The following is a 24,275-nucleotide window of genomic DNA, read 5'->3' on the forward strand; positions in this document are numbered from 1 at the left end:
CTGACTTTAAAATATCATCATTCTTTCACTGCGGCTTGGTCAGAATCCTGGAACTCACCCCCTGACAGCACTCTGGGTGTACCTACACCATGTGGACTGCAGTGGTTCAACATGGCTGCTCACCACCTTCTGAAGGGCAGTTAAGGATGGGCAATAAATGCTGGCCTAGCCAGGGATGCCCATATCCCATGATTTTTTTTAATGGCTTAGGGGGCTAATGCTTTTGGATGTTTGAAGAATATCTGTCTATCTATAGCACAGGATAAAGTGAAAGATTTTTGTTTTGCAGAGTTTAATCATCGTGTTCCAAAGCCAAAAGGCCCACGTCCTCCACCAGCAGCGTGGGGCAAACCTGCAAACTGATCAGTGTGTCAAAGACCTAGAAAGTCCACCAGCAGCATGGGCAAACCCGCAAACTCAGCAGCAGGAATCCTTATGAACTATTCTGGGTATTGCCAAAAAATGAGACATGCTATCAAACTTTTAGTCTTGTACTGATCACAACAGATTTGTATGACTACCAATCGTGAAGGGAAAATGTATACTATAGCAGAGTGCTGATTGATTGGCATGAGGCTTTTGTCATGGAGAATTCACTACGGAACAGTTAACTGCAAAGCTGTCCTGATGAGTGCAAGACGAAAATCTTCAACAGCTTCTGTGGCCCAAGCTGGCCTCTTGTATACTAAAAATTCTGTTTGTTTCAAAACATAGCTTTGTGGCTTTAAGTGACGAGCACTTCAAAACTCATCTGCTTTAACAAAAGGTGGTTACTGGTCACTAAATGGACCAAAAACTTTAAAACATTTTTCAGTCAGAAACCCAATGTACTAAAACACAGCAAGAAAACAATTACTTCAGTTGTTGAACTTTATTTCATTTTGTCCAATTCATTTTTTTCACCATACCAAATTAAAACTATAAAAATCCTGATCCCCAACAGTTCTTAGTTCTTGGTCAACTTGCATTACATCCACATGTATGAATTATAGTGTCCCTTTTTGTCCTGTTTCTTGGGCGACCACCTTGTATTTGTGCATCAGGTGTGGGACGGCTCAGCATAGATATACCCTCGAATAGCACTCCATTCTTCCTGTGGTGCTGTCTCATGAACCCTGGAAAAATAGCATGCATTTTACTTGGTAAAATTACAAAAGATGATTCATCTTCGAGGAAGCATAATAAACTGGGCTGAAAGGTTTTAAAGCAAGCTCACTAACACTTGGCTATGTTTTATGGTGAATGCAGTCCTGAGGAAAATCATAGAATGCTGAAACTCATGTTCTTACAAGCTCTATCATGCTGAAAGTCATGTTCTTACAGGGTCCATCATGTGTGTTGGATGTCCTTTCTTGGTACCAAGGCGTTGTAATCTCAGCAAAGGTTAAATTTTTACTGATACCTTAACTGCTCAGTCCCAGAACCGAACATATTTATTTCACCACCTAGCTTTAAGTACACCCTGAGAATACGCTACATGCAATACACGTGTCTGCTTACGTACACTTGATTACTGTTAATGAGGTATTAACAGCTTGAACAACCTTTATGCTGTAGCATCAGTGAGACCCATCCCAACATGACCCACCAAAGAGGTTACTTTACATGTACTTACCTTGCCTTCACTCCTGCTCTATTGTTCTCCAAGAAAGCAACAAGATGCAGCATATACAGCACTGCAGTAACTAAAATGGGAAGAGAAAATTATACGTTACTTTCTTTGACTGTTTCGTGGTAGGTCAAGCTTAGAAATTCAGAAGGTGCAGGCTTTCCGCATAGTTCTAATGCTGCTTACTTCAGTTTTCTGCCTTAAGTTAGGACTAGCTAATTAAAAGTTACACTACATGCTTTTTAAAGCATCCCATATAACACATCTTCATGTGCAGGAATATAGCAATCACAGGCCATGATTTGTGGAGCACAGGTGGCACAGAAAATTCCTTACCTGGTTTGTTATCTGACAAACATGGTTCTTGCTTGGTCGCACAGTTCAAATAGTCCCGTCATCCTCCAGGCTGGGCCTTTCTACTTTGCCCTGAGCTCTAAGGGCTGAGTACATTTCACCACACCCATCTGACAGGGCACTATTATTAACCCTTGGCATGTCTGGATCTAGGGAAAAGTGGAGTGGGTTCAGGTACAAAGAACAGATTGCAGAACAGAAGCAAATTACTGCAGATACTAGATTCTGAAACAAAATAGAAAATGCTGAGAAATCTCAGCAGGTCTGTCAGCATCTGTGGAGAGAGAAAGTAGAGGCAATGTTTCGAGCTGGATCTTTCTTTAAGGTTCTGCAATTCTTGAAATGTTAACTCTATTCTGGGGTGGCACAGCGGTTAGCATCACAACGTGAAGGACCTGGGTTCAATTCCTAGCTTGGATTTCTGTATGTTCTTCCCGTATCTGTGTGGGTTTCCTCTGAGTGATTTGATTTTTCATATGTATTAACATACAATGAAAAGTTGTTTCTTGCACGCTATACAAAGCATACTGTTCATAGAGAAGGAAACAAGAGTGCAGAATGTGTTACACATAGCTAAGGTGTAGAGAAAGAACAAGGCAAGTCCATTCAAAAGTCTGACAGCAGCAGGGAAGAAGCTGTTCTTGAGTCAGTTGGTATGTGACCTCAGACTTTTGTATCTTTCCCCCAAAGGAAGAAGGTGGAAGAAAGAATGTCCAGGTACATAGGTCCTTAATTATGCTGGCTGGGGGAAGTGTAGACAGAGTCAAAGGATGGCAGGCTGACTTGCATGATGGATTGGGCTACGTTCACAATCGTTCATAGTTTCTTGTGGTCTTGGGCAGAGCAGGAACTGTGATACAAGCTGTGATACAACCAGAAAGAATGCTTTCTATAGTGCATCTGTAAAAGTTGGTGAGAGTCACAGCTGACATTTCCTCAGTCTTCCGAGAAAGTAGAGGTGTTTGTGGGCATTCTTAACTATAGTGTCAGCATAGGGGGACCAAGTTGTCGATGATCTAGACACCTAAAAACTTGAAGCTCTCGTCCCTTTCTACTTCATCCCCATTGATATTGACAGGGGCATGTTCTCCTTCACGCTTCCTGAAGTTGATGACAATCTCTTTCATTTTGTTGACATTGAGGGAGAGATTATTATTGCCACACCAGTTCATGAGATTCTCTATCTCATTCCCATACTCTGCCTCATCATTGTTTGAGGTGCTCCAGTTTCCTCCCACAGTCCGAAAAACTTGCTGGTTAGGCTGTGCTAAATTCTCCCTCAGTGTACCCGCACAGGTGTCAGAGTGTGGCAACTAGGGGATTTTCACAGTAACTTCATTGCAGTGTTAACATAAGCTATACTTCTAACACTCAAACTTAAAACTCGTAATTTCAGACCAGAGCCACAACTACCAAGAACACTAGGGAATTTTCACAGTAACTTATTTGCAGTGTTAATGCAAGCCTACTTGTGCCACTAATAAATAAGTGTTTTTCTCCCAACAGATGCTCAAATCTACTGAGATTTTCAAGTATTGTGTTTCAGATGCAGAATAATAAATTTGACTGTTTCGGAAGATGCACAATATAAAAGTGTAATTTTAAACAATCCCCTGCCACTGAATAAGAGTAGATTGTGATCCGAGCTATCGGGCTGAGATGCCTCTACACTATTGTATGCTGCAAGATGGCAGTGTCCAGTCGCTGAGGCTTTATGGCTTGGCCGAGATTTTAATTGGCCCAACATCCCATCAAACACTCGCTTTTTCTGCCAAACTCTGCCCCACAGAAGCTCAGGGACACGATCAGCAGCTGCCTGTCTTCAAAGGATCGCCACAACAGCTGAAACTTCCCCACTTTCTTGGAAAGCTTTGCTCCCTCCAGCTTCGCCTCCTTTCGCAGCTCACAGCGACAAAATGGCGCCGAGCTCCTCGACCAATCGGAACCAAAGCCGCCGCGCTGCACGCCGGGAGATTGAAGGTTTTTTTTCCATTCCCTTCAATGGGCGGTGGACAGTGAGGGCGCCGCGATGCACGCCGGATGAGAGAAGGTCCGCCCGTTCCCTTCAATGGGAGGTGCACTTGAGGGTGCTGCGCTGCACGCCGGGAGAAGGAAGGTCCGCCCATTCCCTTCAATGGGAGGTGGACGGCGAGGGTGCTGCACTGCACGCCGGGAGAGGGAAGGTCCACCCATTCCCTTCAATGGGAGGTGGACGGTGAAGGCGCCGCGCTGCACGCCGGGAAGAGGGGAAGTCTGCCGGAGGATTACAAAGAAAATGGCTTCCTGGCAGCGTCGTGGGTCAAGTTGGTGGGGGCTGTTCTGTTTGTGAGGGACATAATTCTGTTTTTCGACAGCTCATAGACTCATTTCATGCATTGAAAAAGTCCTCCATTGGCTGCAGAAAATTCCTTCCTCAAATAATTGTAGGGCTTTTGCCGCCACTACTCTCTGCACCCCTTTTCCATTTAGACAATAAATCTTTTTCTGAACAACTCCCAGAGATCCTAGAATGTCAGTGCATTGGATGGGGATAAATAAACTCTAAATTATTTTGCGTAATGGCAAAACACCGGATACTGGAATCTGACGCAAGAACAGAAAATGCTGGATAAACTCAGGTCTGGTAGCATCTGTGGAAAAATAGAGTCAATGTTTCAAGCCTGGATGACTCTTTGTTGAAGCTAAGAGCAAAGCAAATCAGATGAGGTTTATATTATGAGGATGTATGAGGAGGTGGCAAGGGCTGTAATTCGACAAAGAAAATGTCAATGATGAGGAAGAAGGCTGAGAAAGATGCTAAAAATGCCCATTAAATGATCAAATGTGTGAATGGCAGAAGAGAGGCACTGATTATTAGTAGACTACCTGAGGAATGTAGCAGTTGCCCATTTAGGGCACCCTCATAGTAGAAATTTTGTCTGATTCTCTTTGTGCTCAGCTTTGACGAAGGGTCATCTTGACTCGAAACATTGGCTTGATTCTCCCTCCAGAGATGCTGTCAGACCTGCTGAGGTTTTCCAGCATTTCTGAATTATTTTACACCTTGTGAGGCAGTCCTTAAGCAGCCCCTCAGGTTTGATGGATGCAGAGATGACTGAACAGTCCAACTCCTGGACTATTGGATATAGCGGAGCAGTCCAATGCATGATATATACCCTGCCACATGTAGGCTGTGCTTGAAGGGTTGGGTAGATGAAGAATTTGGATGTTTATATGCTCTCTGTCTGAATTACACCTTTGCCTTCTTCCAATTGTCCCTCAGTGCACTTTGTTTCTTCTTGATTAAGCCTCCATTTTAATGGTCAGTCACAGTCAGCCAAAAACTCCCATGAGTTAACAGAGAAGTTTTGAGGACATCCCAAAAGCATTTCTGCTCTTCTATGAGTTTCCTGCTGTGACTGATTAGAACAGATGCTTTGGGGGTCAGTTATCAAGATATACGTACAACGTTCCAATCTTATCTCTTAGAGATATTTGTTATGCTTCAACTATATCAGGGTTCCTAAGAAAAACCTTTACCAGCCATAAACAGAACACATTTTTCTATGCCCTCAGCCATTACTAAACTTTAATTTATTACTATTGTCACAAGTAGGCTTACATTAACACTGCAATGAAGTTACTGTGAAAATCTCATAGTCGCGACACTCTGGTGCCTGATCGGGTACACTGAGGGAGAATTTAGCATGGTGAATGCGCCTAACCAACATGTCCTTTGGACTGTGGGAGGAAAGCAAAGCACCTGGATACGGGGAGAATGTGGAAACTTCATAATGTCATCCACACACCTGACAAAGGAACACTGTTTCCGAAAGCTTGTGGGATTACTATCAAACAAACTGGTTGGACTCTAACTTGGTGTTGTGAGACTTCTTAGTATGAAACTTCATAAAGACAGTGACCTTTTGCAGCAGCAAAAGCAGGAAGGTGAAGGCAAAGTACTGTGGATGCTGGAATCTGAAACAAAAACAGAAAATGCTGGAAAATCTAGCGGGTCTGACAGCATCTGTGGAGAGACAATAGAGTCAATGATTCAAGTCAGGACGACTCTTCATCAGAACTGGGTAACAGTGTTTGGAGTTGGATTAAGAAAGACTGATTTAGTTTTATTGTCACGTGTACTGGGATGCAATGAAAAGTCTTGTTCAGGCAAAACATATCATTCATACAGTACATAAGGGGAAAAGGATCAGATGCAGAATATTGTGTTGCAGTTACAGGTAAGTTGAAGACAAAGAGTAGTTTAATATGATAGGACCATTCAAATGTCTTGATGACATAAGGGAAGAAGCCTAGACCTAGGAGACCTAATCATTGACCGGAATTATTCCTGTGCTTGGTGGGTATTGTCCCAATGCTGAGACACTCACCCCCAATGTGCTGGAGCCTGGCTAGGTTTGTAGGGAGGGTAGAAGTCAAGCATAGCTAAGGTAAACGCAAAATACTGCGGATGCTGGAATCTGAAACAAAAACAGAAGAATGTTGAAAAATCTCAGCATGTCTGACAGCATCTGTGGAGAGAGAGTAGAGCCAACAGTTTGGGTTTAGATGGTCCTTCGTCAGAGCTGAGGGCTAGGGCACAGGTTCCAGACAGTTTCAAAATTCAGGAATGCTCAGAAGGATGCATATTCTGAACTTCCCTTCGTAATTGCATTCTTTGTGAAAGATTCACAAGAGTCAACATGTCTGATTCACCCTGCCTCTGATGTTTCTTGAATTTGCAAATACTAATTGGTGCTTTGAATCATTTTAACACGGAGTGGAGTATGTGAGTTCATAGTCAAAATAGTGGTATAGTGTGAGAGGAAATTAAGGAGATGTCTTTTGTAAAGATCCAAGAGTCCAAAAACAAGTATATTATGTATATAGTATGGTAATGTTGCAAGGTGCTCCATAAAGGCTGAATCAGTGAATGTTCAGTAAGAAGTCTCACAACACCAGGTTAAAGTCCAACAGGCGTATTTGGTAGCACAAGCTTTCGGAGCGCTGCCCCTTCATCAGGTGAGTGAAGAGTTGGGTTCACAAACAGCGCATAAACAGACACAAACTCAATTACAAGATAATGGTTGGAGTGCGAGTCTTAATGGGTCATCAAGTCTTTACAGGTGCTGACGATGCAAGTGAAGAGAGGATTAAGCACAGGTTAAAGTGGTGTGAATCGTCTCAAGCCAGGACAGTTAGTGAGATTTTGCAAACCCAGTCAACATCCTCCTTCCCTGACACCTCCCTACCCCCCAGATACAAAATTGGTTTCTTGACAAAAGACAAAGCGTGGTTGTAGAAAGTTGTTTTTCAAATTGGAGGCCTGTGACCAGCGTTGTGCACCAGGTTTTAGTCCAACCTATTTATTTGATAATATACTCACAAGCTTTCGGGGTTAGCCCCTTCGTCAGGTGAATGGAGACAGATGAATTGTGACAGACACCTCCAGACCCTGAAAGATGCCCTCATAAGAACAGGATATGGTGCTCGACTCATAGATCGGCAGTTCCGATGCGCCACAGCGAAAAACCGCACCGATCTCCTCAGAAGGCAAACACAGGACACAGTGGACAGAGTACCCTTCGTCGTCCAATACTTCCCCGGAGCGGAGAAGCTACGACATCTTCTCCGGAGTCTTCAACATATCATTGATGAAGACGAACATCTCGCCAGGGCTATCCCCACATCCCCACTTCTTGCTTTCAGACAACCACACAACCTCAAACAGACCATTGTTCGCAGCAAACTACCCAGCCTTCAGGAGAACAGTGACCACAATACCACACAACCCTGCCACAGCAACCTCTGCAAGACATGCCGGATCATCGACATGGATACCATCATCACACGTGAGAATACCATCCACCAGGTACATGGTAATTACTCTTGCAACTCGGCCAACATTGTCTACCTGATACGTTGCAAGAAAGGATGTCCCGAAGCATGGTACATTGGGGAGACCATGCAGACGCTACGACAACGGATGAATGAACATCGCTCGACAGTCACCAGGCAAGACTGTTCCCTTCCTGTTGGCGAACACTTCAGTGGTCACGGGCATTCAGCCTCTGACCTTCGGGTAAGCATTCTCCAAGGCGGCCTTCACGACACACGACAGCGCAGAGTCGCTGACCAGAGACTGATAGCCAAGTTCCGCACACATGAGGACGGTCTCAACAGGGATCTTGGGTTCATGTCGCACTATCTGTAACCCCCGTGACTTGCCTGGGTTTGCAAAACCTCACTTACTGTACTGTCTGGAGACAATACACATCTCTTTAAACTGTGATCAGTGCTCCTTCCACTCACATTATCAGCCACTTCAGGTCTTGAACAGCAGGTTAGGTGTAAGGATTCGCATTCTAATCAGTAATCTCTAAACTGTCTGTGCTTTATATGCTCTGTCTGAGGCCAGAACTCTCCATTCACCTGACGAAGGGGCTAACCCCGAAAGCTTGTGAGTATATTATCAAATAAATAGGTTGGACTAAAACCTGGTGTTGTCAGACTTTTTACTGTGTTTACGCCAGTCCAACGCCAGCATACCCACAACATGACCAGTGTTGTGCCTCAGGGATCAGTGCTGGGCCCACTGTTGTCATTTATATTAATGATTTGGATGTGAATATAGGGGGCATGGTTCGTAAGTTTACAGATGACACCAAGATTGGTGGCATAGTGGACAGTGAAGAAAGTTATCTCCAATTGCAGCGGGATCTTGATCAATATTTATAAGACCCTAGTCAGACCCCACTTGGAGTACTGTGCGCAGTTACACTGGTCGGCGCAACATCGAGGGCCAAAGGGCCTGTACTGCACTGTAATGTTCTATATTAAGTCAACACAGATAGTGTGTTCTCAAGCTAGGACAGTTAGACATCCACATCAGAGAATGTTGATAGAGTTTGAATAGGAGAAAAAAAGATAAACGTTAAAAAAAATTAGCATTTTAGTGGAGTCATTTTAAAAGGAAAGTAAAAGTAAAATTTATTTATTAATTACAAGTAGACTTATATTAACACTGCAATGACATTATTGTGAAATTACCCTCGTTGCCACAGTCCGGTACCTGTTTGGGTCAATGCACCTCACCAGCATGGTTTTCAGAATGTGGGAGGAAACTGGAGCACCCAGAAGAAACCCACACAGACACAAGGAGAATATGCAAACTCCACACAGACAGTGACCCAAGTCAGGAATCGAACCTGGTTCCTAGTGCTGTGAAACAGCAATGCTAACCACTGTACTGCTGTGCCGCCTGTTGTATAGTGATGTTGGGCTAGGGAAGGTAAAACATGCCCATGATGCTTTTTATTGATCACTTTGTGAGAAATACATATATTGGATTATGTCTGGCAGTATGACTGAACCTGGGAACTGCAATCGTGACTGGAGTCAGAAGAACTGCAGTCATGACTGGGACTGGGAACCATAATGTATAAATATCCACGCTTACTTATATTCAGAGAGAAGTCTGGCAGACCACTTTAGGAACCAGCTTCTCCCAAAAGCTTTTGTAATAAAGCCACTATACTTTGACTCATTCACAGTCTCAGATGTATTATTTTACCTACAACAAATTGGTTTCACAAACAGGATGCTGTTTGCGGACCCGGTTGAATGGCTACAGCCAGGGCACCAGAATAGAACACCGAGCCTAACGGAGTGGGTCAAACTACAGTGGACAATCATCTGTGATGAGAGAATGTGGAAGTGGAAGACGTCTGAACTGAACATATTTGAACAAGGAGGTATCCGTCTCTAACACCCAGTCTTAGACTGGTTGTTAACAGGGGTAGCCCTCCCACGCGAAGGTCAGGAACATGAAGTGGGTGTAGAGACTTAAGAAAGAGATGCCTAGACTGTGATGTTCAGACGTGAATGAGACGGAAACTGAGTGATTGCAGGAGGGAGAAGCCGGCTTAATAGTGTAAGTGGTAGTGCAGAAGGATTTGATCACCCTTAACAGGTATCACCGAACTCTGATAAGAGTGACCTAGCAGTAGGAGAGCGAATCAAGTTAGCACCAACTCTTTGAAGAGCATCTTAACCAGGCCCATCTCTGCCCTAGCCCCACAACCCTGCACATTTACCATAGCTAATCTACCTAACCAGCACATCTTTGAAATGTGGGAAGAAACCACAGCATCCAGAGGCAAGCCAACCAGGAGAATGTGCAAACTCCAACAGTCACTCAAAGCAGTAATTGAACCTGGATCTCTGGTGCTGTGAAAAGCAGTGCTATGCACTGTGCCACCCTTAAAGCATCAGAACTGTACTGCATTTGGTAGAGTCTGTAATTCATGCATTGCATTTAACTTCTCAGCTATGTCAGACTCATCCAACCGGAGTAGAAACAAATTATCTTTGGTTCCGAGGGAATGCCCAAGCAGGAGTGCCACAAAGTGTAAAATAATTCTACAGTGTTTATCCTATTCTAATGATCTTAAAGTATGGGAAAAGGGCTTGAAGATGGTGATGGAGGCAAAATCCCTTTTGAGGAAGAGATCTGCTGCCGCAGTGGAAGATCTTTTCAATGCATGAAATGAGACTGTCAGTTGTAAAAGAGCAGAATTCTCTCCCTCACGCACAAAACAATTGCCACAGGAAGCCATTTTCTTCATGACCCTCAGACAGGCAGGCTTACCCTCTCCCGGCGTGCAGCGCGGCGCCCTCACTGTCCACCTCCCATTGAAGAGAATGGGCGGACCTTCCCTCTCCCGGCGTGCAGCGCGGCGCCCTCACTGTCCACCTCCCATTGAAGAGAATGGGCGGACCTTCCCTCTCCCGGCATGCAGCGCGGTGGCTTTGATTCCGATCGGACGAGGAGCTCGGCGCCATTTTGTCGCTGTTAGCTGCGAAGGGAGGCGAAGCAGGAGGCAGCAAAGCCTTCCGAATAATTGGGTAAGTTTCAGCTATCGTGGCGATCTTTTGAAGATAGGCAGCCGCTGATCGTGTCCCCGAGCTTCTGTGGGACAGAGTTCAGCAGAAAAAGCGAGCGTTTGATGGGATGTTGGGCCAATTAAAATCTTGGCCAAGACATAAAGCCTCAGCGACTGGACACTGCCATCTTGCAGCATACAATAGTGTAGAGGTATCTTAGCCCGATAGCTCAGATCACAATCTACTCTTATTCACTAGAAGGAGATTGTTTAAAAGTATACTTTTGTGTTGTGCATCAAATTTATTATTTTATAGTCTGTTATTTTTCAGATTCTGCCTTGTGTGTTTTGGGATGGCTGGCAGCTTTTGTGTTTCTATCTGAAACGCATTTTCCATTTAAAAAAATGTCTCTTGCGTCCGTTTATTTTTGCTTCCATATCTTCAAGTGTTATGCCTTGTTAAATTTTATTGCGTCTAGATATGATCAAGAGGTCTCTTCCTTCAGTTTTTCGGTCCTGGGTTCCTGCAATTCTGTAGCACAGAATCGGGCGAACTGGTCGATACCGGAATTTATACTCCACGCGCCTCCACCCACTCTAATGACCTCTGGCAAATTTTGTCTTCTGTCTTTCTTGGTTTGGTTTCCATTTATGCATCAGTGTCACTCCGTGGCACCAAGTTTAATGTTCCTTCAACTTTCTGAATTCTTCAATTTTTTTTTCCCTCAGTGCACATCATAGATTTATGGTCCCTTAATTTTGATTTACTCACAAATGGCAACTGGCTTTACATCCACCCTGATGAAGCCCTTCATAATTTTGACCAGTTCCACCTGGTTTTCTTTTAGTTTCTTTTTCCAAGAGGAGGATGTCCAGCTTTTCTAGACCTCCCTAATAGTTGTTTCCTCCAATTTTGCACTCATTGGCCATAGCAACTACTTTTAGCCGTTTAATAGCTGTTTATAATCCTAGTTTTCTGTTCATGTGCCTTCTATGTTCTTACTTTCCCAGGAGTGTAGTTCCTTATTTCAACTAACTATATTGAATTTCATTTGCCATCCACTCAGACTTTTATCTTGCTGCATTTTTATGCAGTCCTGTATCTGCCTATCTATTAAAATTAGAATCATCTTCATATTGTTTCACCAGATTTCGGAGGCTTCTCTTTTTAGGCATCTTCCGTTCAGTCTGCTGTCTGACCCTGATTACATGTGTCCTTATCACAAATCTCTTCTGTAGCTTCTTTATCAAATACCTTTTGAAAACTCAGGTTTATAGGTCACTTTCTGTTTCCTCTACCTTTGTGCCCACTTCTTTAGCCGTTAGTTCACCATACCTTGGGATGTAATGAAACTTTTTCCCCATCTTCAAAATTCTCATTCCACTGAGACCCTTTCCATTGGCCTGTTATCCTTTTTGTGTATTATTGGGAACTGCTGAAATGATATTGGACATCATGATTTCTTTGCTCCCTCACTCTAACCTGTCTCTCTCTGTATTTGCCTGATTCTGTTCTCTCAATCCAACCCTAACACCATTAAATCTGCTGACAAAGATAGTGCTGTTCCTCCTGCCTGGTGTATTGAGTTCTACTTAACAGAAGCCATCTCTCTGAGGCTACCTCTGTGGATCTTGACATAAGGTAAGAAATAGGAGCAGGAGTAGGCCATCTAGCCCCTCGAGCCTGCCCCGCCATTCAATAAGATCATAGCTGATCTGTCGTGTCTCAGTTCCACATTCCCGCCCTCTCCCCATAACCCTTAATCCCCTTGCCTATCAAAAACTTATCAACCCGCGTCTTAAATATATTTAGCGAAGCAGCCTCCACCACTTCAACGGGCAGAGAATTCCAGAGTCGCCACCCTTTGAGTGAAGAAGTTCCCCACAATCAACATCACTACATCCCCTTCTGGAGATTTTCCTTCCATGACCCCCAACCTCATGGACCCAAACAGCCTGCTTCTACTTTTTGCTCAAAATCCATAAACAAAACTGCTGGTTGACCCATTGTTTTGGCCAGTTTCTGTCCCACTAAATGTGTTTTCTCATAACTCAATTCTGTTTCTTCTCAGTCTTTCCTTATTGTTGTCCATGACTCAATTCCCTGAATCACTTCCTGTTTCCACCTTGCTGGCCCTGACTGACTCATTTTCACCCTGGATGTCCCAATCCCTTAACACCTTTACACCTTAACAAGACATCAGTCTTGGTGTCTGATGTCTGAAATGTAAAATTTTCCATCACAAATGCGCCACACTTTTAGTACTAAATTCACACAACTGGCTATTGTTGAACTCTGCAGACAACTTAGAACAATACCTACAATATGGGCACAGATTATTTTTGCTCTGAGAATGTTTAAGCACTCAGGGTTCTTAATGAACATATTAGTTAACACCAAGCTAGGATATAGTCTGATTCAATTTCTGTTATATCCAAAAGCATGGTAAACAAGCACGATGTTAGCAGTAAATACCTTGGTAATGCTGTGAATGGCCTGGAAGCAAAGTTTGGGAAGTAAATCATGTGCAAGGAATTTTAGTTAATTTGTATTGTGCCTGGAATCAAGAGGAAATCAGGGCTGAAGGAAATATGACTGAGGAGTTTGTCTTATGTCTGCGTGTACTTCCTGCAATGTAAATTCTTGTGCTCATATTGATAATGGAAACTGATTGCAAAAGATTGCTGTATAGTGATAACACCTGTCCATGTTTGAAGCAGTGCAGTGACGCTCCTGTTGGGGAGCTGTACTTACAGTCCAGGAAGTTTCCATTGGGTATAGATGTTGGGATTGTAATGAAAGTGTAAAATGACTAACTGGTGTCTGAATTATGCCTCTGTGATCTTGTCCAGTTGTTCCTTGGCTTCTTACCTTGTTTCACCTGAAGGCACATGCTTTTAAGTCTGAGTGCAAAGCCAAGGGAGTCTGACTAGTACTTAAAACTGTAGTTTTTGATATTAAATAATGGTGATTAAAGAACAAAACTTTTGCAAATATGCATTGCTCACTACTGGATGTGCTGTAAAATAATTTTAATTTGAATATACTGGGGTTTATTTTGAATCAACTGGATGATGTCATGTGGCTATCGTAGCTTCAACTGAAAGAACTGAGGCCTGGGAAAGAATGTCTTTTGGGGAGTCTGCAGACTTGATGGGAGTATGGCCTCCTGCGTTGCAGAAATTCAATGGTTCTTAATGGTTACATGGGAATGGACAATGTCTATCCTGGCTGACATCTTTATTTGATGCTTCTATACAGTAGCAAATATTTGACACTTACTGTGTGGAGTGAAAGAGGCAGGTGACGAGGCTAAACCTGCATCATTTCATTCGATTAATCTCAATGTCCTAATGAGTTAGGGAATTTTTTTTTGAAAATAATGTCTGGTTCAAATTATGAAGTAAAGACCTCTAGCAGGTATTCTTCATTGTGCTGCAGAATCCCATTAGGTTGCACAAATCATTTTTAAATGATAATACTTAGATAAACTCTAGGTTTTTTTACATAGCAATCCTGAATTTGTAGCTGTTAAAAGGTGGACCAGGGTGTTAGATACTGCTAAATTGACGATTATGGGCCGCAAACATTTGATAAAGTGCATAGCTAATGGCGACTAATAGTCATTCACTTTTTAGGCAATAATCAAATTAAGATTCTACTGGCATTGTACTTGAGAGATAATTAGCCCAGGAACAGAATTTGAGGTTTCCTTTTGGATGTTTGTGACTGATGATGTATCTCTCTACCTTATGGGGCATGCAGTTCTTTTTGTGCCTGAGGTTTGCTGAATTTATTTTGCAACAATAAACAAAGGGTTTTGCCAATTAGCGACATATGGTGTTGTGAAAGGTGTTCCAATTGATTTTTGGAGAATAGGAGGGAATAACTGTACGTTGCAAGGAAATGGAGTTTTTCTGCTTAATTTATTTCTATGCTCATGAGTTTGGATTTTTTTTCCCTCGCTTTAGATTGCCCCTCTTAACTTTGGAAGAGTTGAGTTCGCATCCATCAATAACAATGGGCTATGATAAATATGATAAACGGTAAGAATTTTTTCATTCTATTGAATTATTTCCATATCATGTTTTCTTCTGCCCATCCCAGACCCCTAGTCCTGAATGGGTGATGGCAGTTTTGAAGATGGATGTTGCATAATTTTGAGAAAAAGAACTTGCTTACCCATGTAACAAAGCTGTTAAAACATCAAATAACCCATCTTTAAAACGTTTAGCTGTCCACTTGGAAAATACTTAGAATTATTGTGGACTGGAGGAGAAAATATACAGTTTGTTTTACAGTTCTATGGTTATTGTGCCATTATGCTTGCTATTCCATCCTGAATTTGGGGATGGGGGTTGTTACTACGATGCTTCCCCTCACAGGCTTCATTAGTAATACATCTAGAGTTTTGGTATAGTGCATAATTATCCTTTTCTGGTTATTTTGCTGCTTAGTGCTCAATTACTTTATTAATTTAATCCCAGCAATTGCAGTCAAAAATGGCAGGCGTTTAAGTGAACAATCCCCTTTTAAAGAGATTAAATCCCATAAAGGATGATTGCACAATTTAAATTTTAAACAATTTTTAGTTTTTGTTGGCTGATTATTTATTTCAGTTTTTTAAATCAGTATGGTGCCAGAATAAGTACTAGAAGTAATGTAATTGCAAGATAAGTTTGTTTTTCTCAATTAAATTACCCCTAGAGGGGTTCACGTTTGCTTGAAGCAATCAACATGCAAATCCTGTATTTAAAAAAAATGTTTTTAGGTGGCTCATATAGTGCATCAACTCATAGTACTAAGTTTGGTGACCAGGACACAAGTGTCCCACACTGTTTCTGGTAACAGGCCATTTGTTGCAATACAGAACTCTCCTCAGCTCTGGTTCCTGGCAGACCGCAGAGTGACAAGATCAGTTGACTTTATTTCACCTCCACTACTACTCAAGTCGGCTAACAGCACAGGGCGGAGTTTGAACCTGGGGCTTTTCTTGGCAATTTGGTTCAATCTCTCTCTCATTAAACTAGCTGTGCCACCGGGGAAGCCCCTGATCTCTCAGTAACGTACAGCTGTGTTTACCTTGAACTATTTTTGCAGTACTTTAGAGAGTTGATTGGATGTTTATGGGGAATAATGAAGGCTATGTGGGGCCTAGAATTCCATCACCGTTCTACCTAAGCACTTTTGCTTGAATAATTTTCTGCCAAACTAATGATTTTAATGCTAATTCTTGTAGTGAAACTAGTCGAAGTGAGCGGAGCGGCCGTTATGGCTCTGAATGGAACAGAGATGAGCATAGAGAGTCGAGAAACAGACGTGACTATGACTATAAGGATGTTGATTACCGTGCTCCACCGAATCACAGTAGGGACTACGAACGTGATAGACGCCGCAGTGATTATCGGAATAACGACCGCTATCAAGACTACAGGAACTATGAGAATTCTGAGGTAGACAATCCTGCATCTCCTGGAATAGTAATTGGAGTTGTTCCAGATGCTTCTGTTTTCAACTGTGTAGCCTACAAAGTGAATGTAGAAAGCCTATCCCCATGTTCATGTCAGTGCAGCAGTTAATATCACTTTGGGGTAAGAATTTAGTCTTCAGTGTTCATACCAGCGGTTGAGGAAGCCTTCTCTTGACTGAGGAGTCAATATCTGAATTTTAGCCCCTGACTTAGAATATCAGCATATCTCTATTGCCCGAGTCCTGCTGCAATCTTATATTGAACAGCTATTGTAAGAGGAGTTGAGTGAAACTGAACACTGGAATCATCAGCAATTTTTACATGGAATGAGTGTGTAACCTGGCAAGGGCAGCATTTGTTGCCCTTCCCCAATTGCCCTTGAACAGTGGTTTGATATGCCATTTCAGAGGGCAGCTAAGAGTCAAATCACATTGCTGTATTTTCAATCATGTGCATCGTAAGTAAGGATGACAGATTTCATAAAGACTAGGTGGGTTTTTATCACAATCGATGATGGTTTCATGGTCACAATTACAGAGTTTAAATATGTAATCTAGGTTTATTTATTACTTTAAAGTTCTGAAACTGTGTCCCTGGAACATTCTATGATTCAAAGCATTTGCCTAGGTTTCTGGATTAACAGTCCAGGGACATTATCACTATGCCATCATCTCCCAGGCACTCCTGGTCTTGTAACAACTGGAGAGGTTATTGGTGAAGTGTTTCAATACCTGGGGGGAACTCCAGTGGCAATCTGTAACTGCACTGATGATGTCTGGCAGCCAGCCATCTATCAATGTTCCTTACGCGGGCCACTGGAAGATTTGACCAATGTTGATACCTGTTTTGCTGGCAGTTTTTGCTGCTGTGCTGAATGCTGCCTTTGACCCAGGATCAGCTGCAATCACCTCTTGCGTCTGTACCCCTGTGTTTCTGATTGAACATACGTTGAGTACCTGTGAGCAGTTATTGGTAAATAGATTTTGTTGGATTCTATTGATGATTCCTTTGATTTGATTCAGAGGGTGCTGCTTCTTAATTGGCAACAGCCTTAATATGTTCAGCTTTTTTTGACCAGCTATTTCCGTATGTAGCAGTTTGAATTTAACCCAGTGCCTCCGTGGTATCTGGTGTTTTAAAATATTGAGCTTTTGTGTAGAAATCAGCCTTGTTTTTTTTTCAGTCATGGATAAGAGGGAACATGGGGGGTTGACGTAGTTAGTCCCCTCCTCCTTGAAATTTAAAAGTTTATCTACTAATGTCACAAGCAGATTATATTAACACTGCACTGAAGTTACTGTGAAAATTCCCTAGTTGCCTCACTCCAGTGCTGCCACAGAGAGAGACTTTAGCATGGCCAATGCACCAACCTGCATGTCTTTCGTACTGTGGGAGGAAACCGGAGCACCCGGAGGAAACCCACACAGACACGAGGAGAGTGTGTAGACTCTGCACAGACAGTGACCCAAGCTGGGAATTGAAACTGGGTCCCTGGTGTTGTAAGGCAGCAGTGCTCACCACTGTGCCATCTATTTATTGGTTGGTTTGTTATTTTATTCCTTCGTTTTGTAGTTGATTCTTGGTTGGCCTCCAGCACACTGGATCCAGAGATATGCGGTTCAATCTAACGTCACTCATTTTAAAGATTTTTTAATCAAGTTATATTTAGTTCTTTGATTCAGGAGTTTAAAAACTGATGCTTGATGATAATCAGATTAGTGTGACTACGGGGCGAAAAACTGCAGCAGGCGACGGTGCAGAGGGACCTCGGGGTCCTTGTGCATGAGTCGCAAAAACCCAGCTTGCAGGTGCAGCAGGTGGTCAGGAAGGCGAATGGGATGCTGGCCTTCATAGCGAGGGGGATTGAATATAAAAGTAGGGAGGTCTTGCTGCAGCTGTATAGGGCATTGGTGAGGCTGCAGCTGGAGTACTGTGTGCAGTTTTGGGCGCCGCACCTGCGCAAAGATATTTTGGCCTTGGAGGGAGTGCAGAGGAGGTGTACTAGGCTGATACCGGAGTTGAGGGGGTTGAGCTATGAGGAGAGGCTGAATAAACTGGGCTTGTACTCGTTAGAGTTTAGAAGAATGAGGGGAGATCTCATTGAGACGTATAAGATGATGAATGGGATGGATAGGATAGAGGTGGAGAGACTCTTCCTGCTCAAAAAAGACAGTAGGACTAGGGGGCACAGCCTCAAGATAAAGGGGGGGTGGCTTAGAACGGAGTTGAGGAGGAACTTCTTCACTCAAAGGGTGGTGAATCTCTGGAATTCTCTGCCCGTTGAAGTGGTGGAGGCTGCCTCGCTAAATACTTTTAAGACGCGGGTTGATAGGTTTTTGATAAGAGAGGGGATTAAGGGTTATGGGGAAAGGGCGGGAAAGTGGAACTGAGCAGCGACAGATCAGCCATGATCTTATTGAATGGCGGGGCAGGCTCGAGGGGCTAGATGGCCTACTCCTGCTCCTATTTCTTATGTTCTTATGTTCTTATTTTAATGCCTCATTTTAATTGATACTGCCTCATTTATGGATTGTGGTGGCAACAAGTGTAAGTACCTGTCCTGACAGCTTGGCAAATGAAATATGTCTGGCCCTGAAATCCCAGAGATTTTAAGGCAATGATCTAATTGGGTTCAGGTGGCAATTACCAATAGATTGTGTTTTCGTGCAATCGTTTACAGCATCTGCTAAACTCCTGAGATACCTCTCTTAATCACTCCTGCGTGTGTCACCTATTTAACTCCAGTTTTAATCAGTTGATATAGGTAGACTTACTATATTGGTACTGATATACACTAAGTTTTTTCAAATTTCAATATACCTAAGATAATATTGACCTGCTTACCTCATTTTTTTAACGCACCATCAGCCATGCTTCATCTGAGTGTTATATATTGACAGTATTTTACTAGCTACAAACCAAGTTTAGGAGGAAAACATTGGCAAGTATGCTGAATGTTCTCCTCCATCCAAATGGGCATCGTGTTAAAATTTCACATACTCACCATTGATTTTACTAGAATTCTAAATGTTGATAGAGTAAGATGTACTTATTTGAAATGGGAATGGAACTTTTATGCAATGAGCAAAAATGTCTCTGCCTCCAGAATTGTGAAGATGACAGATATGAAAGATCTGAGGGAAGCCAGTACTATGATGGTGACTACAAGGACCACGATTATAGAAATGATGGAACCGAAGAGAGGGAAAACAAAACGATCATGTTGAGAGGTCTTCTGCCGTCAACAACCAGAGAGGATGTGTGTATATGTTTAATGACATTTTTGTATACATTCGTGTTTATTGGAATTCCAGGAATTAATTTTATGCAAAATGGTCATACAGCAAGCAATTTAATTTGCTTTGATAGTGAGTTGCCACAGGTATCCACACTGCACAAACTATTCATTTGTATATTTGCTTTGTTTGAGTACGTGGCAGGAGGCAGTGTCCTGTTGCAAACTATGGGGGAAAGAGAGCATAACAAAATAGAATATTTTCCAACGCATGGCAAATTATAGCCTTGTAATGCAAAATGTGGCATTTTACAGGACTTTTGTGGAAAATCTCTGCAGTTCATGCCTGCAGATTGTGGTAGCCTGTTGCTTGTCCTAAGTTAACATTTTTTGTATTAACAAACTGCAGTCTTTTAAAGTAACTACTTTTGCAGGAACCAACAAAGATCCAGCTTACTCATTCTGAACAGATGATCTTGACTCTTAACCTGTATTCTTCCATTCTGTCTTTTTGTTTTTCTATTATTACTAACATCCTACTATTACTGATACAAATGCAGTGATATAGTGTGTATAGTTGTAGGATGGAACATTTACAAAGAATAGAATGCATTCACCAATGGTTATGCTTTCTATTTGTAAATGTACAAAAGAAGTTGGAAGTTTTAAGCACAATTTCTTCCTAGTTTTCTGCGCATAGACTTTCTTACTAGAATCTGGGGAAATGGAACTTTCAAATATCGAGCATTTCTGATTGTGTATGATGTAGGTGAAGAAAGCTTAATCTTATCTAAAACAGCAAACTGCTTTTTGCTGCACCCACTAAGAGCAGCCATCCTTGGCGTCTTTGTCGTTGCCATTTATCACAGTTTTTATGACTGAACAGACATTCTAATGCAACTAGTGAACCATACATTGTTTTGTACAGTGGATTGGCATGTTTGGAGTGGGGCCAGCTTCTGACTGCGTTGCAGCTTACTTGCTGTTTACAGTCCAAAGCACTGTTTCTCCTCAAATTTTATTCTGAGGTAATTTCTTGTTGAGTTCACTAGTTGCATTAGAGTGTCTGCTCAAAGTCATATAAAAACTGTGATAAATGCCAGTTCATTATTTAGCCTTGGAAGGTGTCATAGTTGATCCCGTTTTCTGATGTTCAATCATGTCACCCAACTACCCTAAAACAGTGCAGCAATTGAACCTTGCACTTTCCTATATTTGTATGTCAGAGCTACTTTCCAATGACTGGTAATAATACAAATATTTTCAATTATATGTCTCTGTGTAAAGTCCCAAGGAGAATAATGCAACGTATTTTAAAATTTCCTTTCAGATTCTTGAAATATTTCAGGACAGTGATGAATTTCAGCCCAAAGACGTCCGAGTGATGAAGTGTAAAGTATCAGGTGAGATTTTGGCTGCTCTTGCAGGTGTTTTTGGAGAAAAAGAATCTCATTTCCTGTTTCAAATTCCGGAAAGACAATTCACTGACCTTTGCTATGCCTGAGGTACGTGTGATTGTATTAACCAGTTAAAAATGAACGTGCAAATCTCTGCAATTTATCCATTGCAGATTAGTAGCTTGCCCAACAAGAGAACTCTTGAACAAAAACTTTGAAAAGTTACATTAGTATTCCTAAAGCAAATTTGTTAAATTATTCCATGCACCACATGCTGACCCTGGAAGCACTCAGATTGCCAAAACCACCTCTTTGCTAGCACTGATGGGATTACAGTGGATGAGGCAGTCCTTTTGGAGAATTTTAGGGAAGTTTTTATTTGCTTCTTGAATGCTGAGACTTGGTAGCTCTTGGTTGCCACTATTTTTTTCCTTCAGAACTTATTCAATCTTTCTGTTTCTTATGTGATTTGAGCCCTTTTAATGTAATTTTATGTCTTGTCAATTATTAAAAATTGAGCTTCCATTTCATGGAAGTATTGTCAACTTGAACCTGTTGACCACAGCAATTCACTTCAAAAACATTGTTTCATATTATGTTTCTGTAAAGAGTGCAACCTCCTCCAAAATAAACAAAGCTTTATTATTAGTTTGTGTTCTATATTCCCATGAGTCTAGTAATAGGCTCTGAGGCAGGGTGTTTGTTATTTCTCTGCATGCTTTTTTTCGGTTAGCATCAGGATTGTTTTTATTCCAACAGTAACTGCTTGTGTTTATGTAGCACCCTTTAACATAAAACATTTCAAGACCTTTCACTGGAGTGCTATGACATACTGAACACAAGGTGTTTGTCAGGCAGATAACCAAAAGCTTGTAATAAAGTAGATTTTAAAGAATCTTTGAGGAGGAAAGACAAATTCAGCTTAGGACTAAGGCAGTTGAAGGCACAGCCACCGATGGTATGTCAGGTGGGCAAGGGCAAAGCCACGGAATAGCTTTGAAGCGATGATGAAAAATTTCAATTATGTGTGTTGTTTAACCAGAAGCCAACATAGTTCATTGAGTGCAGGAGTGACAGGTGAGGCAGGAGCCTTTTAAAATGACCTCAAGTTACTGCTGTCAGGCTGGTAAGGAGTTTGCTGGAATAGTCCAGTAAGGTCTGGGTGAGCTTTTCAGCAGAAGATGAATTGAGGCAGGGGTGCGCTCAGAATATATCAACAAAGTGGTAATAGTCTTGGTGATGGTGCAGGCCTGTAGTCTTCACCAGTTCCTAGGACAGGCATTCAGCCAAGATCCTAATGATCTCCATTGGTTATAGATTTTTTAGAAGAGGTACTTGTACGCTACCCAAACACACACAATGTGGAATTAAATTCAACATAAATTTTGAAGCCAGTTTTTCCATTTACTGGTGAATCTTAATTAAATTTAGGATATAGCGGGAGTGATAATGCAGTCATTTATGCCGTGTTAATGCTCGTGCAACTTGCATACAGGAGGAAAATAATTGGGAATATTGGGCTTGGAAACTTTTATGTTTATAATTTGTGAGAAACCAATTTAAGCTGTTTGTGATAATTTGTGTCCTATACACTGGCCAAGAAAGGGACAAAGGGCTGGTGCTATTAAAACAGTTATTTGCCTTGATTTATGTAGAGGACACCATTCTCTTTGAAACTTGTTTTTATGTATATGTGTAATTTCTTTATGGGACCTAGGTATGGGGAAATGCTAAATTTTGTGTTATAGTCAAAAATTTTCCTTTTCAATGGAAGCGATACAGTTGCTTGGGACTGAGATTACCCATAATTGCAAAGGTCAATTTCTCCTGAGATAAGGATTGAAGTATCTTCCACCTTTGGAACATTCAGTAGTTGGATAGAGCTGCATTGTTTTAAGCTGGTTTGCTGTTGTTTCACTCAATGTCTGATCAGAATATTGAAAAACAGCTTAGCTGGCGAGTCTACAAATTATTTTTAAGTTTTTTATTTGAATGGAATAGGCTTTAAATATAGGTATACAAATTATATTTTGTGCTTCATACACCATATTCAATATCAGTAGGCACGAATCATGGAAAGGGCAGAATTTTTGCACCAGCAGAATTTTTTTAATTACTAAAGAAGATTCTCATTCAGAATGAAAAGCAAATAACTTAGTATAATGGGTATAACCTTCCTAAATTATTTCAATAAAACCTTCGGAGTGTATCAGTAACTAAAATTATGGACCGATAGGCTAATTAAAAAGCTGCAATTTATTGTCTCACTTTTTCAGTTGGAATCTGTATGCTTGAAATTGCAGATGAAATAATGCAGAACCGTTGTGCAGATATCTTGGGCATATGGATATTAACACAAGGAAGAATCTCACTTGGCTTCAGATGGATACTTGGGGATAGCTGTACTGATACTTGAAATTATTGCATAATTGCATTAGACATTTCAATTTCCCACAATCAATCTTGTATGTTTTGTTGTTTAAATGCCAGAACCACTGTCTTGCAAAGTTTTGGAATTTAAGAAAAGACAATCAAGTCTTGTGTAGTTACAATGAGATATGCTTGTGGAAATGCTTTTGTTAAAGGGATTTTGTCATTTGCAGAGCAGCCTCAATTCTGCCAGAGTCCCAGAATTTGTCGCCATTTGAGCCAAGGGGCAATTTGCCTCATTTAAGCACTACATTTACATGAAGGTTTGAACATTTCATTTGGCAGCAGCTGTTACATTAAAGTGGTGAGGATTTTATTCCTCAATGCTGCACAGCTCTAGACTTTTGGAAGTAAACCATCCCTTTTAACAGCTACAGAGCAGTAGTATCATATTCTGTCTTTTTATTTTTTACATTCTAAAACTGACTGAGGAAGCTGGCATAGGATTATCATTATGGTTTTGTAAATAGGAGAGATGAGAAATGAGAAGTCGTTCTTGTTTGTGCCCAGATTGAACCTACGTGATCTAGCTAATGGAGGAGTATTAGGTTAGTTAGATGGATAGTTGTTTCGTGATGCAGAGTGATGCCAACAGTACGTACCGATGGGCGTTATTCATGAAGGCCCATCTTATCAACCTTTCCCCTCGCCTGAGTTGTCGTGATCCTCAGGTTAAATCACTACCAGGCAGCTTCTCAAGGGCGGAGTATCCTAAGGTCATCTGGAATAATGATGAGTTTAACCTATTTAAAACATAATATGCCATTAGTTACTTTTAAGTCTACTAGTACACTTCTCCACCCCCCCCCCCCCCCCCCCCCCCAAATATTTGAGCTTCTGAGACAGTTTGGTGAAAGAAAGTTCTTTACATTGTAATTGTGATTTAAAAGTAAGTTATGTAGAACAAATGTGCAT

General features: G+C 41.7%; 1 protein-coding gene and 1 long non-coding RNA gene across 4 annotated transcripts in view; one reads left to right on the forward strand and one right to left on the reverse strand.

The window, feature by feature from the left end:
- Window positions 1-856: 856 nt before the first annotated feature.
- LOC145341336 (uncharacterized) lies at window positions 857-3,425 on the reverse strand. The gene is made up of 3 exons (XR_013886361.1): window positions 1,946-3,425; window positions 1,616-1,685; window positions 857-1,115 (listed from the first exon to the last, which is right to left on the reverse strand). It is a non-coding gene; the product is annotated as an uncharacterized LOC145341336 (long non-coding RNA).
- A 7,324-nt stretch (window positions 3,426-10,749) lies between these two features.
- The window catches only part of LOC145335616 (RNA-binding protein 5-like), a 37,887-nt gene continuing 24,361 nt past the window's right edge, over window positions 10,750-24,275 (forward strand). For 2 of the 3 annotated variants that reach the window (XM_080181422.1, XM_080181434.1), the window contains exons 1-5: window positions 10,750-10,849; window positions 14,800-14,874; window positions 16,068-16,281; window positions 19,405-19,557; window positions 20,864-20,936. In XM_080181422.1, coding sequence (XP_080037548.1) covers window positions 14,849-14,874; window positions 16,068-16,281; window positions 19,405-19,557; window positions 20,864-20,936 — 466 coding nt within the window. In that variant the 5' untranslated portion in view covers window positions 10,750-10,849; window positions 14,800-14,848. Of the gene's footprint in view, window positions 10,850-12,382; window positions 12,470-14,799; window positions 14,875-16,067; window positions 16,282-19,404; window positions 19,558-20,863; window positions 20,937-24,275 lie in introns of those variants that run through there. The other variant, XM_080181428.1, reaches the window with a different exon arrangement.

The sequence above is a fragment of the Carcharhinus amblyrhynchos genome, chromosome 3 (assembly GCF_965287045.1).
Source record: "Carcharhinus amblyrhynchos chromosome 3, sCarAmb.v2.hapA, whole genome shotgun sequence".
NCBI classification, from domain to species: Eukaryota; Metazoa; Chordata; class Chondrichthyes; order Carcharhiniformes; family Carcharhinidae; genus Carcharhinus; species Carcharhinus amblyrhynchos.